Here is a 17,934-nt window from a genome sequence, read left to right as displayed (position 1 = left end):
AAACAAAAACAAAACTCAGTGCTAAAAATAAGAGCTATATATTTAAGTGACTTACTCTTTCTGCTTTGTGACCTAGCATTTCCCTTGGGGTACACACGGTGAGAGATTATCCCGGGTACTCTAGCAGGAAGCAAGTACTTTTGGATGTCATAATTTCCTGGTTTAAATGGCTCCCTTCCTGCTGCCACCACAGCTCCAGAGCTCAGGATCACAGCCTGGAGACTGGGGACCTAGGGGAAAAAAATCAGAGTTATGGTCCTGACATGAACAGCATGAAGTTTTGTTCTTTCCATACGGTGGGTTTATAACTGATTAACTCAACAGCCTCCTGGGTTTTAAAGTGATAATCACTCACCACTCGCTGGGCACCAAATGACGTATACAAAATACCGAAGAACCAAAGGGGAGGGGGGAAGGGGGTGTTAGACCAACGCCCGTCTTCAGCCCACAGCTGGCACAGCCCGACCGGTCTTCTGCCATCGTAACCAAAGAAACCTTTAAAGGATACACAGCACTGCCCCTGTCCTCCCCACCCAAGCATCCAGCTGGGAAAGGGCCTGACAGACACGCCAGCACCGGGAAAGTGACACGCAGGTCACAGGAAAAGCTTTCTGTACCCAACAGAATGTCACTCTTGGCCACGCCTTTTCAAGAAATAGCGTCAAGACAGATTCTGTGCCGACACATTCTATAACGCGAGGCTCGGGGAACTGGGCATGCAAGGAAAAAAAAGGCCCACGGGGCCCACGCCTCGTTGCATTGACCTGGAAGCGAAGAACAGCCACCGGGGGGAGCCAGCGCCCTCCATGAGCAGGGAGCATGCACACACGCACACACGCACACGCACAGGCGCGGGAAAAGCCTTCCTTCCCCGGGGCCGCCATCACGTCCCTCACGACGCTCACCTTCCTTCCGTCCGTGGCGTACAGCTTGGTCACCGGGCGCTGCATGACCTCCGTCAGGTGCTGCAGAAAGACCTCGAAGCTCTGCGTGACCCTCCTGCTCAGGAAGACTGCGCGCCCTGTCTTCGGGTCGCCATTCCTGAAGACCACAAGCCGCCGCGGCGCGCGCAGCATGCCGGGAGCGGCGGGAGCGGCGGCGGCGGCGCGTGCGCGCTGCGCGTGCGCGCTGAGGGCCCGGCTGCTGAGCCAGGGCCGCGGGCGCCGGCGGGCCTTGTCCAGGTCCACCGGCTGCATCTTCCTGCCGTGTGAGCACAGGTACGACTGGCCGTCCTCCAGCTCCTCCAGGCGCGTGATGCTGTGCCTTCCTCGGGGGGTGCTGATGTTCCTCACCCCGAAGGGTAGGGGCACCTTCCCCGACAGGTTATCCAGCAGAGCATCCAATGTCTTGAAAGAACGAGGGTTCAGCACCACCCGGACGCCGCCAAATTGCGGGTCTCCGCTCTTGTAGAAGCTGATCCTTTTGGCCACGACAGGCTGAGTGACGCCCAGCTGGCGAGGAGAAGGAACCTGACCTTCAGAAGAAATCCGACGAGTCATGGAAAAACTGGTGGAAGGAGTTTCATTCATTTTGGTTGAGACCTGGAGAGGGAAGAAAATTATTCATCTTCACACCGTGAAGAATAGGTGCTAATGCGAAAGCCAGCTACCGATAGCTCTTCCTCGAATTTCATTCATTCATTCATTGATTCATTATACCTACCTATTTTGAAAGATAACTTTCGGGGCTTAAAATAAGACATAGGGCTTCCCTGGTGGCGCAGTGGTTGGGAGTCTGCCTGCCAATGCAGGAGACACGGGTTCGAGCCCTGGTCTGGGAGGATCCCACATGCCGTGAAGCAGCTGGGCCCGTGAGCCACAATTACTGAGCCTGCGCGTCTGGAGCCTGTGCTCCGCAACAAGAGAGGCCGCGACAGTGAGAGGCCCGCGCACCACGATGAAGAGTGGCCCCCACTTGCCCGCAACTAGAGAAAGCCCTCACACAGAGACAAAGACCCAACACAGTCATAAATAAATAAATAAATAAATAAATAAATAATTAAAAAAAAAAAAAAGACATAAAAGCAGCAGTTAAGTAACGGTATTTATCATTGAAACATTAAAAACAACCTAAAGACACTAATAAGGGCCTAGGTAGATAAATCGTGATGTATACACCCATGGAAAACTATGAGCCGTTGAACATGGCTTTATTTATTGGCATAGAAAAATGGTCATGACCTATTTATTACTAAGCGAAAAAGCAGCTTATAGAATACACATGCTATGCCATTGCCAATGTGTACAATATTTATTATACTAGAAGAAGAAAGTCTGAAGTATATACAGCTCATTGTTGATGGTGGTTATCTCTGATGGCAGAGCTATGGATAATGTTTGTGTTTTTTATACATTGCCAAATTTTGTGAATCTTTAAAATTAGCAGGTATTATTGAACAGTTAAAAAATGTAAAATCAGAAACCATCATCCAACGAGAAAAGAGAGTTTTGCAACTGATCGATTTAGTTCTGCGTGTCCCGGCAGTTAAAGAAAAGGGAGAAAACAGGAAAAGTTTATAAAGTTCAAATTGTCTGTTGGATGGAATCAAATGAACTCATCTAGAGGAAATTGGCTCCTGACATTAAATTCTAGAAGAAATGTATCATATATATCCTTAACTAAGGGCCATGTTAAGGTAGTGTAAGATGTTTCCATTACAGATTGTAGAACATGCAGGTACATTATCTAACACACTACCAATCTTACTTTGGGAAACGCTGCACTAAACAAATATTTTTAGAATGAATGACATTAATATGGGCTGCTTAAAATGGTGCAATCTGGTTACTGCTCGCTGTAGTGGTTCTAAAGTGAGAACTTCAGGAGGGAATTTAAGAGCCATTTTCACCAATCACTGAGGTTTTTCTCTTCCACTTTCCAAGTGAAGCCAGAGTCTGACTGACAAGTGAGCAGCTTGTGGGAGGGTTTATCTGATGCTGGGCTTGTTTTTCATTGGTAGCATAGTGTGGCTATTTTCTGTTGTTTTAAATCAATGTAATTATTGGTGTCTTTTGACAGAGTAAGAATGCCCTGCAGCCTTGAAGACAAATTGAACAAACTAAATAAATATGATCAGTATTACAGAGATGAACAAGGCATGTCTGTCATTATAAATCAGCTATAAATCTGGCCCAAATCACCTACTTAAATGTTTGCAAGCTGTTGTCTAAGACTCTTCATTTATCTACAATACGATTTACAAATCTCATTTATATGTAACTTAGGAAACTGCATTCAAAGATCAGCCTAGAAATTAGATGTGTCTCCCCTTCTCTCTTCCCAAGCAGTTTAAAGTAATGATAACAATTCTTACGACACTAAAGGCAGCTGTAGCAGGCATGCGCATCAGGAGCTGGGGAATCCAGCTTTGCAGTGGAGTCAGCAAAACCTCAATCTCCCCTCATCCTCAGCTGATAAACTGTGCCATGCCCTGAATCTCCAGGCCCTCACCAACTGTGAAAGGGATGAATTCCTTCAGTATTTAAACAAAAGACTTCAGAACTATTTGCCTCTAACTACTTTTTAGGTTGGTTTACTTAGTATTTATTTGAAAATATTTTACATGAATAATGTTTGAGACATTTTTCACCTAATTTTGGAAATTATATTTATCTATATGTAAGTGCGTAGTGAGGCTTTTAATTCCAGTAGTTTTCTGCCTGGATCTCACTATTTGGAGAGCTGTTGACCTGGTCGTCATGTTGAGAACGCAGTTATGTGAGCTGATATGCTAAGGGTTTTGTTTTGGGGGTTTTGTTCATTTTGATTTCTTCATTTTGGGCTAAAATAAGAGAAAGGAGATTTTGTGCTGGGACCAGAAGGGAGACCATGGAAGATAGGGTCAAGTGGAGGGAAGAAATGGCCCCCATTGTCCCTATCCCACTGCTGCCCCGTCCTGATCATTGGTTTTGAACCTGATGCATGAAGGGAAGAAGCTAAAGTTACCACATCCTGGGAAGATGCCATATGCCCAGCAGTGGAGGAGCTTTTACAGAACGAGTACTTGCAGCAGGGTAGTTGCCAGGCACCTTGATGAGGAAGCTGTAGCAAAAGCAAAATGGAAATGCAAGTTCCTCTGGTCCTAGTTGCATGTAAGAGGATCTCTGGGAACTCCTAGGAGTCACTGGGGGAAGTTTTGGAGAGTGTTGAGATGTTGCATACATGTGGGTAAGGTTTAAGAGCCTAGGGTGAGGTGGGCATTGCACTGAGCACGGTGAAGAGTCAGTATTATGGGTGAATAGAAGGATCTCCGTGCATACAGCGCACCGTATCATCACTGGGGAACAGAGTGCAAAGTTGATTCGTTCCAGAGGGAGCGTTTCAGCCTTTGCCTTGACATCATCATATGTACGTCCTACGGTGTCCATGGGAAAGTCACAGAGTAATTCAGGAGCACAACTGAGGAAGAGTCACGGTACCAGGAAAACATCAAGGAGAGATGCTGAGGCTGGGGAGAGGTGGCGGTCTCCAGAGGAAGAGCTGTGTACAGCTGCGATGCCAGGGGCACAGAGTGGGGGGATGCCCTCCAGGAAGAAGGCAGGGATTAGCGCCGCTTCTGCTGCTGCACGCGAGCAGACCGGCGACGCGGTCAGTCAGCCTTGACAGTAGGGCGTCCGCTTTCGTGAAACAGAGCTACCCGCCTCCACAACTTTTAGCTACCCTGTCTTAGTTGTGCACCTTTCATAATCAGCTTCAAAGACTAATCGGAATTATTTGGATGGAAATTTTTTTAACGTTTCTTTACATACATTTTAGATAACAAGGTTTATTCTTTGCCCTCTGAAATCGGATAATGCGGTAGGATACTTAGGGGCTATGTAGGGAGCAAAAAAACTGAGTACCTAAAGTGGTCTAATTCTTCTCCCAGCAGGTTATGCTGAGGGAGGAGAAGTGGAGGTGGACAGAGGGAAAAGAGGAAGCTAGGATCTTCAGGCCCTCTACTTTCCTCACCACTGACTGCCCTAGAGGTAGCGAAGGACCCAGTTAACAGTCTCTTGCCTCCAGCCCAAATTATATTGAAATCTTCTTCTAATGGCCTGACGCTTGCTGTCGATATCTTCCCCACTTCTCTGCAAGCTCTTCATTGCCTACAGTCAGACCACGGACCTGTCATGGATACTTGCGTTGCTTTTTAACATAAAACGGATTTTTTTTTAATACCCTTTGTTTCACTAGGTTCAACCATTGTTATGCTGATCCGTGCCTTCATTGGTCTGAATCATCTGTGCTGCTCAGAGCTAAATAGTTGCCTCTACCAAGAGGGCTGTACCTTCTCTCCACTATTCACTTGACAAAACAGATGACGGATTCACAAGATGCAGGTGCATCATGTCCTAATTATATTTTTAATTTACTTTTCTAGCATGTAGTAGGAATTCAAGCAATTCAGAAAGAAAAATGAAGTAGAAAACAAAACATAAGAGAGGTATATTCATAATGTTCTATAGCAATTCAGAGATCTGATGCTGCAAGAAAAAGTAGTTCATCTCACAGGTCATAACGCTGTGGGGTGGCCTTGGGGCTGAGGGTTCAGAAGAGAAGCACATGGCAGCCACAGCACTGCTGAAGCACAAGCAGCTTCCTCCTTAAGGTGTTGCCCAGATTGCTCTAAAGAGTTAATAGAGCTTTTATAATCAGAAGAAAACAAAACTTTTCCCATGTTTTAATACACTCGAATTGCTTGATTTCCTGATACTGAAGTTCCCTCCTACTTTAATATCAGCATATTGTGAAGGTTTCTTGCATATTTGGGTAAAGATAATATTAGCAGTGTTTATTGTTTTTCTAATGGTTACATACAGAACACAAATATGTAGGCTAGATATGTAAAATAAAGTACAACTGGCTAAAATAGATTATTTTCAAAATAAAGATTTTAAATAGTTTTGTACTTACCAGAACTTGCAACTTCCCTTATAAAGGAAAAGATGGGTTAAGTTGTTTGAATGATTCCCATAAATGTTACCGGATATGTAACCTGCTTGTTTCGTGCAAGGAAACTAATGTCTTTGGATTTATTCTTAGTGCATCCACTCAGGGATTGAGTACAGCCAATTAATTTAATCCGAGGTGATGCTAATCACCAGACAGAATTCACCTTAAGGGGACCATAGCCAGAAACAAGCCAGTTCCCGGCATGCTCCGCAGTTCTGAAATCTTCCTAATTAGTTGCCCTTGCACTGCATCTTGTTTACCTAGTATCATTCTCAGGAGAAAATACTTCGCCAATTCATAAGCATTTCCCTCCCAGACAGCCTTAAGTCCTCATTTATTTTTATTAAAGAGAAAAAGTTGTTACGCTGCTAAAAATGACATTTTGTCATTCTTCGATAAGCAAGTTTGAGTCAGTATTTACTCATGGTAGTCATTAAAAAGAAAAGGACCTAAGCCTTTTGCTTTTGTTTTGTTTTGTTTTGTTGCTTTACTTTTAAAACTCTAGGTTTTTTTTTTTAATTGGAGTATAATTGCTTTACAATGTTGTGTTAGTTTCTGCTGTACAATGAACTGAATCAGCTATATGTATACTTATATCCCCTCCCTCTTGGGCCTCCCTCCCCCCCACAATCTCACCCATCTAGGTCATCACAGAGCACCAAGCTGAGCTCCTTGTGCTATACAGCAGGTTCCCACTAGCTATCTATTTTACACATGGTAGTGTATTTATGTCAAGCCTAATCTCCCAATTCATCCCACCCTCCCCTTCCCCACCACTGTGTCCACACATCCATTCTCTACATCTGCGTTTCTATTCCTGCCCTGAAAATAGGTTCATCTGTACCATTTGTTTAGATTCCACATATATCCATTAATATATATTTGTTTTTCTCTTTCTGATTTACTTCACTCTGTATGACAGACTCTAGATCCATCCACATCTCTACAAATGACCCAATTTCGTTCCTTTTTATTGCTGAGTAATATTCCACTGTGTGTGTGCGCGCGCGCGCGCGCACACACACACACACACACACACACACACACACACACACACCCCACTTCAGACTATACTACAAAGCTACAGTTATCAAGACAGTATGGTACTGGCACAAAAACAGAAATATAGATCAATGGTACAGGATAGAAAGCTCAGAGATAAACCCACGTACCTATGGTCACCTAATCTGTGACAAAGGCAAGAATATACAGTCTCTTCAATAAGAGACTGGACATCTACATGTAAAAGTATGAAATTAGAATACTACCCAACAGGACTTCCCTGGTGGCGCAGTGGTTAAGAATCCACCTGCCAATGCAGGGGACACAGGTTTGAGCCCTGGTCCGAGAAGGTCCCACATGCCACGGAGCAACTAAGCCTGTGTGCCACAACTACTGAGCCTGCTTTCTAGAGCTCATGAGCCACAACTACTGAAGCCCGTGTGCCCAGAGCCTGTGCTCTGCAACAAGAGAAGCCACCGCAATGAGAAGCCCGCGCACAGCAATGAAGAGTAGCCCCCACTCGCCACAACTAGAGAAAGCCAGGGCGTAGCAACGAAGACCCAACGCAGCCAAAAATAAATAACTTTATTAAAAAAAAAAAAGAATACTACATAACACCATACACAAAAATAAACTCAAAATGGATTAAAGACCTAAATGTAAGACCAGACACTATGAAACTCTTAGAGGAAAACATAGGAAAAACACTCTTTGACATAAATCACAGCAAGATCTTTTATGACCCACCTCCTAGAGTCATGAAAATAAAAACAAAAATAACCAAATGGGACCTACTTAAACTTCAAAGCTTTTGCACAGCAAAGGAAACCATAAACAAGACAAAAAGACAACCCTCAGAATGGGAGAAAATATTTGCAAATGAAGCAACGGACAAAGGATTACTCTCCAAAATATACAAACAGCCTTTGTTTTTAATGTAAGCACTCTTGCTTATTATGGTATCAGTGTAGTTATATGAAAATGGCTGTAAATGTAACAATTTGGCTACTCAGCATAACGGGACAAATGAGAGAGGCACCACCCAGAAGTGATGTGACACTTCTGCACACACAGCTCTCCCACCGCTCTCTTAATCATCATGGGGTTTGAACATGTTTCAGGACTCTGTCACACATGCAGTCCGCAGATGACACACACTGCCTCTGATGGCTACCCATAGCCTAATCTGATTTGAAGACACCTCACCTAATCAGATTTACCAGGCTTCCCGCCTCAGCTCTGAACCGCAAAGACAAGGTCCTCTGGGAAAGAAGGACCAGGTTCACACTTGTGCTGCCAAACGTCGCCTCCAAACAGATCACAAAAGGAAAAAGATTATAAAGCTGCACGGTTTGCCTTGTAAATGCTGCCTTTGTAACAAATGACCAATTAAAAAGTAAAACGAGTAAGAAAGGGAGGGAGGGAAGAAGGGAGGGAGGGCAGAGAGAGAGAGGCACTGAGTGAAGGAAGGAAAGACAGAGGGAAGGAAGGGAGGGGAGTAGATAAGAGAAACAGTAGTGTTTAACTTGATACAGACCTCCATTTATAACCATCACCATCACACAAAGACAGGGCAATTGCATCATTAAAGAAATGCATGTTTACAGGGTAGCAATAGGCATGAATGGCATTATTACCAGCTCAAAATTGAAGTGTAAATTTTAAAAGTTTGGAGTTAGATATAATCTGCTCTTAAATAGCTAAGGACTAATGAATCCTATAATCCACGTCGGATAAACAATTCACATCCATTTCCTTCTATTTCAACAACGAAGGAATTTCAACTAAAGGAAATCCTTTGGGGCACTTCTAGAAAAAGTAAAATTTCATACATATAAGTCAGCATGAAGGGGCCCTCCCTTTCCAAGCATCTCCCCTAACACACGTTCCACTCCCATAACTCCAGTCAGGAACGGGGACCAATACACCTGTTGCCACCATGGGGATGCCCTTGTCTCTGGCAGATGCCACTGTAGGAAGTCTAAGCCACTGCTTCTCAAGCTTGATCATGCACACAGATCACCTGGGGATCTCTGTTCCATTCTGTCTGGTCACCACTGACCAAGGAGCCAGACCGCGGGGAGCCAGTGCACAGAGGTTAAGCATATGTGCTCTAAAGTCAGACCTCAGTTCAAATCCTGTCTCTTCCTTCCAGGCCATTTACTTAATTTCTCTGTGACTGTTTCCCTGGCCGTAAAATAGCGGGAAACACCCACCTTCTAGGCTCATTGGGAAGACTAAAATATATATTACATGTTAGGCAAAGTGCCTAATGTCCTAATGTGTTCAATAAATGTAAATTATTATTTTGCCATGTCAGTATTCTTTTAAAACACTTCCATTGTTCTCACATCCTTTAGTAACTACTCCCACACCCTACTGTACCACACCGTTTGTGGTCTGACTCCAGCTTACTTTTCCAATTTCATCTCATGTGTCTTACTCAACAATTTGAATCACTTGACATTTCTTAAATGTGGTTCCACACTTCTGCACACATTGTATCTTTTACTCCGTATGCCTTCTCTAGCCCTAACCCCCTGCCCTACATTATCATCCACCTTTCCATCCTTTCCTTCAATACTCAGCTCATCTCAGGAACCTCTCTTGCACCCTTGCCTTCCCACTGCGCAAGCATTCTCTGCTGAACAGATAGCCTCCACTGTGCTCACTTATCTGTATAAATATATACTCTCTCACACTTGTCACCACACTGCCGTTGGTGGCTTCTTAGTCAATACGCTCATTAAGCACCAGAAGTGTAACTAATTTATTCCCTCAGAATTTCTAGAAACAGCTCAGTGCCTCGTACACACCGGACACTCGATAAGTATCTGCGAAAGGAATGATCCTCTGCTTGGGTTTAATGTAGTGTGTTATAGAGATATATATGCCTGGAGAACCCTGCCTCATTTTAACTGCTAGAATTTACCTCTCTAGGCAGATCCAAGGAGCCCAGGGAAGGGCTCGGATTTCCTCAGGAAGCAGAATCATTTGGAGCAGTTAGTATGGAACATGCCCTTTGTCATTCCCATCCAACCCACATGGAACTCTGCGTAAGGTCCATTCTGATGAAGTTAAATTACTAGATGTTAAACCTCGATGGTCTCTACCTTGGAAACAATTTCCCACACTACTGATCTCCTGGACTTTGAAACAGGCATCTCTCATAGTTCAGGCTGCTGTAACAATACCATGAAGTGGATGGTTTAAACAACAGGCATCATTTCTCACAGTTCTGGAGGCTGGGGAGTCCAAGATCAAAGCATCAGTCAATGTGGTTCCTGGTGAACCTTCTCTTTGGCATATCTGAATTGCAGCATCACTCCTCTTGAGCTTTGGGGCCATTATTAAGTAAAATAAGGGTCAGCTGAGCACAAGCACTGTGATACCATGCCAGTCGACCTGATAACCAAGCAACTGCTAAGTGACTAATGGGTGGGACACACAGGACAGCGGGATGATTCATGTCTCAGGTGGGATGGAGCTGACGGTGTGAGATTTCATCACATTACTCAGAATGGTGCACAATTCAGAACTTATGGATTCTTTATCTCTGGAATCTGAACAACAGAAAAAAATGATTTTTTTATAATTAACAGAGCCTCAGGGACCTCTAGGACTATAACAGAAGAGCTAACATTTGGGTCATCAAGAGTTGCAGAAGAAAAAGAGAAAGTAGGTGGGGCTGAAAAAAAATATTCCCAGAAATAACAGCTGAAAATTTCCTATATCCTGCGACAGAAAAACTATGATACAAGAAGCTGATTGAATCCCAAAGACAATAAACTCAAATAAATTCACACCAAGATGCATCATAATCAAACTTCAGAAAACTAAAGACAAAGAAAAAATTTTGAAAGCAACCAGAGATGACATATTACGTACAAGACAAAAACAATTTGAATGACAGCAGATTTCTCATCAGAAACCACAGAGGCCAGAAGGAAGTTACAACCATTTTTCAAGTACTAAAATGAGAGCTGTGTCAACTAGAGTTCTATACCCAGTGAAAATATCCTTGAGGAACGAAGAGTAACCCAAACATGCTCAGATGAAGGAAAGCTAAGAGAATTTGTCACAAGCAGACTTACTCTGAAAGAATTTATAAAGAAAGTTAACTCATAAAAAGGAAATTATGAAAAGAAGAATCTTGGACTATCAGGAAGGAAGAAAGAACAACAGAAAGACCATAAATGTGAATAAATACAATAGACTTGCCTTTTCTGGAATTTTCTAAAATTTGTTTGACAGTTGAGGCAAAAAACATAATACTGTCTTACATGGTTCTCGATGTATGTAAAGGAACTATTAAAACAAATATAAATGGGGGAGGTTAAGGGGAGCTAAGTTTTCTACACTTAAACTGGTAAAATGTCTACATCAGTAAACTGATAATTATGTATGTACAGTGTAATACCTAGAGCTACCACCAACATACACAAAGAGATATGCTCAAAAACAATATAGAAAAAGCAAAATGAAACTCTAAAAACCGTTCACGTATCCCACAGGAAGGTGTGAAAGAGAAAACAGGGAAATGAAAGAACAAAGAGAACAAAAAATAAAAAATAATATGGCAGACTTAAGCCCTAAGATATCAATACTTAGATTGAAGGTAAGTGGCCTCACATACTGTATGATTTTGTTTATATAACATTTTTTAAATAACAAAATTACAGAACAGATTGGTGGTCGTCAGGGTTAGGGATGGTGTGGGAGAATGGTGGGTGTGGTGACTGAACAGTTGTGTGTCTTGATTGTGGGGTGGTTACACATGTGATGAAATGACAGAGAACCATACACACACTTTTCCATCAACCCAAAAGGACACTTTGTCCCCATTTGCAGTCATTTCTCATTTCCACCCATACCCCGAAGCAGCCACTAATCTACTTCCTGTCTCTGCAGATTTGCCTATTCTGGACATTTCATATAAATGGAATCATACAATATGGAGTCTTTTCTGTCTGGCTTTGTTTATTTATCAATAGCATAATGTTTTTGAGGCTCAACTATGTTTTAGCATATATCAGTACATTGTTTCTTTTTATTGCCGAGTGGTGGTGTGGTGTACGAATATACCATATTTTGTTTATCCATTCACCAATTGATGGACATTTAGGTTTTATTACTAATCCCATAAAGCAAGCAGTCACATCAATTTTTAATGTGCTCCATACAACACAACAGGCATAGGCCTTCGTCTGGAAATAACTGCTAACGAGAAATACACAGGAACTAAATGACATGGGAGCCATAATTCCCAGTGCTGTAGCAGACTTACATTCCAGCTTCTAAAATTTATAGAGAAGAACTGAACTGATACCAAATTCCATGTATAAACAGCATCTATTTATCTACCCATCTAGCAGTGCTGTAGTAACAAGAACAATAATAGTAACAGTAATAATAATAATAAAGTGTATTGATTACTTACTTTGTGCCAGGAACCATGCTTAATGCTTTAACTAAATTATTTCATTCAATCCTCACAACAACTCTATGAGGTATGTACTATTATTATCCCTGTTTTCCAGCTAGGAATACCAGGATCAAGGAAGGAATAGTATTTTACCAAGGGACACATAATTAGTAAATAGTGAAACCTCTTAACCACTTTTCAGTAATGTTCTCTATCTAATGTTAAAGTCTATATGTGTGTTGAGGGCATACTGTGGAGGATCAAAAACACCTGGCTAAGATAAAAAAGAATGAAATACTGCCATCTGCAGCAACATGGATGGACCTAGAGATTATCATACTAAGTGAAGTAAGTCAGAAAGAGAAAGGCAAATACCACATGATATCACTTATACGTGTAATCTAAAATATGATACAAATGAACTTATCTGTGAAACAGAAACAGACTCACAGACATAGAGAACAGACTCGTGGTTGCCAAGGGGGAGGGGGAGGGTGGGGGAGGGGTGGGTTGGGAGTGTGGGATTAGCAGATGCAAACTATTATATATAGGATGGATAAACAACAAGGTCTTACTGTATAACACAGGGAACTCTATTCAATATCCTGTGATAAATCAAAGAATATGAAAAAGAATGTATATATATATGTATATATATGTGTATAACTGAATCACTTTGCTGTACAGCAGAAATTAACACAACATTGTAAATCAACTATACTTGAATAAAATAAAAATTTTTAAATGCCTGGCTAAGGAGTTTTGATTCTATTCTGTAGAACATGGAAATGCACTGAAGACTTTTGAGCATGGAAATGACAGCATCAGAACCCAACATGTCACTGACATTGCTAAGTCAGATGATTTGGAGGGAGGAGGCTGTGGTGACAGAACTGGGGAGGTGGCCCTAAAAATAGTTCAATCAAGAGCTCCTGAGGGCTGACTTAGAGTAATGAGAATAGAAATAGAAAGGAAGGAAATTATTTCCAAAAATTTCAGAGGTAGACCCAAAATAACATAACAATAGGTCGATTGTGGAAGGCAAGGAGATAGGTAATTTATTTAATCCTTTAAATGAATAATCTACTGTAACTAAAGAAGCCAGTACAGAGCATAGTTCAGCAAAAGTTGTGTGAAGCAGGCAGAACAAAGATGACAACAGGAGTTGGATTTTTAACAAGTATTTGCTGTATCCTCCTTTAAATGGGTAACTCAAGTTTTTCAAGCCTGGAAAAAACTGTAGTGTCAATAACAACAATAAATCTACGTAAGAGGAGAGACTGTTAAGTCAGGAACTGTCTAAATCCATTCCATTTCATTTTTTTTTTAATGCGGTTTTAATTTATTTATTATTTATTTTTGGCTGTGTTGGGTCTTCGTTTCTGCGCAAGGGCTTTCTCTAGTTGCAGTGAGCGGGGGCCACTCTTCATCGCGGTGCGCGGGCCTCTCACTATCGCGGCCTCTCTTGTTGCGGAGCACAGGCTCCAGACGCGCAGGCTCAGTAGTTATGGCTCACGGGCTTAGTTGCTCCGTGGCATGTGGGATCTTCCCAGACCAGGGCTCGAACCTGTGTCCCCTGCATTGGCAGGCAGATTCTCAACCACTGCGTTTTTTTTTTAACATACTTCGTTTGAGGTCACAGAAACGATCCAGGTAGTGATGTCCAAAAAGCAGTTATTTAATATGACATTCAAGATTGGGTGAGAGATCAGAAGAAGAGAGATTTTAGAGGCATTCAAGTAGGGGCTGTAATTTGTGTCTTGGGATCACTGAGAGAAATAATTGGGAAAGTGGTGAATATTATTCATGTAATGAAACAAGCAAACTCTAGCAGTTATACAGTATCTACAGTTGTGATATGGACAGAGCCCATGATGGACTTGATAGTCTAAGTTATAGTGAGATAACAAAAAGACCCCAAATTCACAGTGGAATTTCACATTTCCATCACTGGCTGACCAGATGAAACTGATCTAGATGTACCATAAATTAAAATTCAAAATGATCCTGATTAAAATGTGTTCAAGCCTATTACAGTCTTATGGAGAAATAGTATTATTGAAGCAGAATTCTATATATTTCAAGAATTTCTTAAACTATACTAACTTGAAGTTTATCATTTCTGTGACTAATATTTATTTCTAATTCAGGACAAATTAATGAGTTATAATCTCTTGGTCAGAATTTGGTAAGTACTATTTACTAATGAAAGACTGAAAAAAAATTGTTGCTCTAAAAAATTTGCCTGTCAGGGATAAATCACCTTTTCCATAAAATCTTCAAGAGTGCTCAAAGCACTGTAAAGGGGTATATTTTACTCTACCAAAAAAGGAATAACTTCATTATTAGTGACAGAAAATGCAGCTATCATCAAAATGTACATAACCAAGCTAAGGTTAGAGACAAGTCAATCCAAAAAACTTATTCCTAAATATCTTGACAGAACAATAAAGCAAAACCTCTGCTTAGAAAAATCAGGTAAGTAGATCCTCAGTTTACACTTTGCTCTCTCAGCTGATAAGCAGTTCTTGGGATTTCACATCAATGATTGGAAACAGCCAGTTTAAAAAAAGCGATTTTAGGTAAATATCCCATGGTGTGTTCTTGGTACGCTGCCACAGGGAAGTATTTAGATGCTCGAAGATTCCAACTTGCTACAAGAGATGAAAGTGGAAAATTTCATTCGGTCCATGTGTTTAGATTAAGTTGTTATTTTAAAATAACAACTGCCTGTGGAAAGATGTTTTATTGCTTAGGGGACACAGACGTTCCTGAATAAAACTGCACTATGCAAAAAGATTTACTTATTTTAAGATAGATGTTGGTTATTTTTTAAAAGTGAGAAAAACACCTTGAAATTCTTTTCAACTGACTTGACATTTTTACCTTAAAAAGGAAGTCATTTGGATATTCTCTCCAAATAGCAGTTTCATGCTAATCCTTACCACTAATGCTATCATCAGGAGTTTTCCCTTCCTGTTAAAGAAAATATTTTTAAATCTCAAACACGGTCTTTTCAATTTATTCTAAAAATGGAAATTTCTGATTTCTAGTTTAAATTCTTAGCACGTGTACTTTTTAGTGACGTGTAGTTGACTTACCATACTTACTTCAGATATACAACATAATGATTCAGTATTTTTAGGGATTGCACACCATGTAAAGTTATTATAAAATACTGACAGTATTTTCTTTTCTGTACATTACATCCCCGTGACTTATTTATCTTATAACTGGTAGTTTGTACCTTCACCTATTTTGTCCCTCTCCCCACCTCTCCCTCCTTTGGCAGCTACTAGATTGTTCTCTGTATCTCTGAGTCTGTTTCTGTTTTGTTATATTTGTTCATTTGTTTGTTTTTGTTTTTTTAGATTCCGCATATAAGTAAAAACGTACATCTTTAATTAACAACTTTCATAATACTAGCAGTGGCCCTCTAGTGGCCCTTTATTTGTCTTCGAATTCTGTGTTTCTCAGTTCTTTCCACCCTAGTACCTCTAAGGAAAGGGGAGGATAAATTCGTAATCACAGACTGGAGTTTTAATCAAAGTTTGAAACTGAAATTTTAATTTTGCCTGAAAAACAGCATGACAATTTTATATTGTAATTTTGTAATGTTTCGTTATAAAAATGGTTCAAGGTTTTTTTCATCAAATAAATTGAGATGTATCAGAATTGTCCCCCATGGCTTTTCAGAATCTCCCTCTAAGCACAGCAGCAAAGAATATGTTTCTAACAAAAAGTGCAACACTTGTCTAAGTACAAAGAAGGCAGGCGGGTGGGGTTACCAGTCCCCGCCTGACCGGACTCGGTCTGGCTGCCACACTGAGGTCCAGCAAAGGGCAGACCCAGCCTCCCCAGCCTGGCCCTCCATGGTCTCATCCTCTCTAGAGGATTAAGAATGGCTGAGTGCCTGCTCAGAGACAGGGCCCTGAACTTCAGCCTTCCCTGTGGGCCAGACTGTGTTTCAATCTGCTGTTCTTGACCTTGGTTCATGCTCCCCTTCTCTGGGGCAAAAAGACTGCAGTGGACCCCACTGATTGGACAGAGATGGCCCTTGCCTTGCAGCCCAATCAGATCCCCTGCCTGCTATAACTTCCACCGATGAGACTGCAGACTAAACACAAGGTCAAAGTGAATGGCGACTGCCCACCCCTTCCAACAGAGCAGCATGGCAGCCCGTCCTAACGCTGAGGGTCTTCCCTAAATCAGGTCTCGCTTACTCGCTTCCCTCTACAGCCTTCTGTCTTGGCCCAGCGAGCCCTGCAGCCTGTCCTCTGCATACTCTGGATATGGCAGCCTACACCAGATGGCCGTGAGATTAGCCGTATTTGGGAGTGATTACCAAGTAAGCTGCTGATGTGGGGAGGTAACAGACAGCTAATGCAAGCAGTTGCCTCCCAGGCTGAGAGATTGCATTTACTACCACAGAACTAATACGGATTTTTGAGAAAGAAAAGGATGAGACAAAAATGGCATTCAAGATGATCTTCTAGTGGCAGAATGTAATGTAGACAAAGGGTGGAAAAGACTGGGGAGAGAAATATAGGATGGAAACAAATCTCTAATCAATAAATCTTTAATAATTGGCCTAGGATAAAATAGGGGTTCTGTAATGAAAGAAAAATACAAGACAGATTTTGAAGAAAGAATCTCCAGCTGTTGGTAGCAGATTAAAAACCAGTTAGTCAACGAATTTTGAGGTCCTGTGTTTGCCAAGCCCTGTTCTAGGCGCGGGAGAGAGAGCAATGAGCGAGGTTCAACCCTACCTGCCAGGAACCGCCCTTCTAAAGGGGGAAGCTAATGATGCAGCAGCCAATGGTCATCATTTTACTCAGCACACATTCCCAAGCTCTCTCCGTTCATACCTTCCACCCAGAGGTTAAGAAGCCAGATACTTCCCAGTCTCTCGCGTCAGTAATCTAGGTGATCTTGTTTAGGCCAAAGCTGTGTAAGGGAAGATCTGAAGGAGCATTTGTTGAAACTGTGGCTTTCTCGACAAAAGAAACAGACACAGCAGGTGCCACCCCATTTTCCCTCTTCCTGCCTGGAACGTAGAAGTAGTACAGGGAGCTAAGAGGCAACACATATGAAGACAAAACACTAACACACAGAGGATGGCCAAGTAGAAAGAGAGGCGTGGTCCTGAGGGCTCCGTGAGCAGCTGGGCTAATCTGGTAACCTCCTGACTCTTCTCATTATGTAAGAAGAATTAACCCTATTCCTGACACCAACTTCTGGAACAGAACCCTCCCTGGCAAACAACTAAATCTGATCCTGGGTATCACACACAAAAGGAGTCTATTGAAAGAATATTGAATGCCTCACAGAATCTCTGAGAGGTATAAAGAAGACAGCTCAAACTTAAGGTTTCAGAAACAAACATACAAAACCTTTCATCATACCGGCCCGAAGAAGAAATCACCTGCATGCCACAGAGCCCAAGCTGCTATGGCTGGTAAGCTTGCCAATTTCCCACCAGGAACACAATCGTACTGCAAATAAGACCAACCTAGGTAACTGACTATACTGCTGAACTGAATGAATAAGCACTTCCAGAACTCTAATGGAAA

At 41.9% G+C, this 17,934-nt stretch overlaps 1 protein-coding gene across 5 annotated transcripts in view; it reads right to left on the bottom strand.

Annotated features, from left to right (window-relative positions):
• RP1 (RP1 axonemal microtubule associated) overlaps nt 1–17,934 on the bottom strand; it is a 183,816-nt gene that overhangs the window by 62,348 nt on the left and 103,534 nt on the right. For all 5 annotated transcript variants that reach the window (XM_082432985.1, XM_082432984.1, XM_082432986.1 and 2 more), the window contains exons 3-4: nt 906–1,541; nt 56–230 (exon numbers count right to left, since the gene is read on the bottom strand). In XM_082432985.1, coding sequence (XP_082289111.1) covers nt 56–230; nt 906–1,541 — 811 coding nt within the window. The remainder of the gene's footprint in view (nt 1–55; nt 231–905; nt 1,542–17,934) is intronic.

The sequence above is a fragment of the Balaenoptera physalus genome, assembly GCF_965194825.1.
Source record: "Balaenoptera physalus genome assembly, chromosome: 17".
Taxonomy (NCBI): Eukaryota; Metazoa; Chordata; class Mammalia; order Artiodactyla; family Balaenopteridae; genus Balaenoptera; species Balaenoptera physalus.
This window is presented reverse-complemented; position numbering and strand designations above follow the sequence as displayed.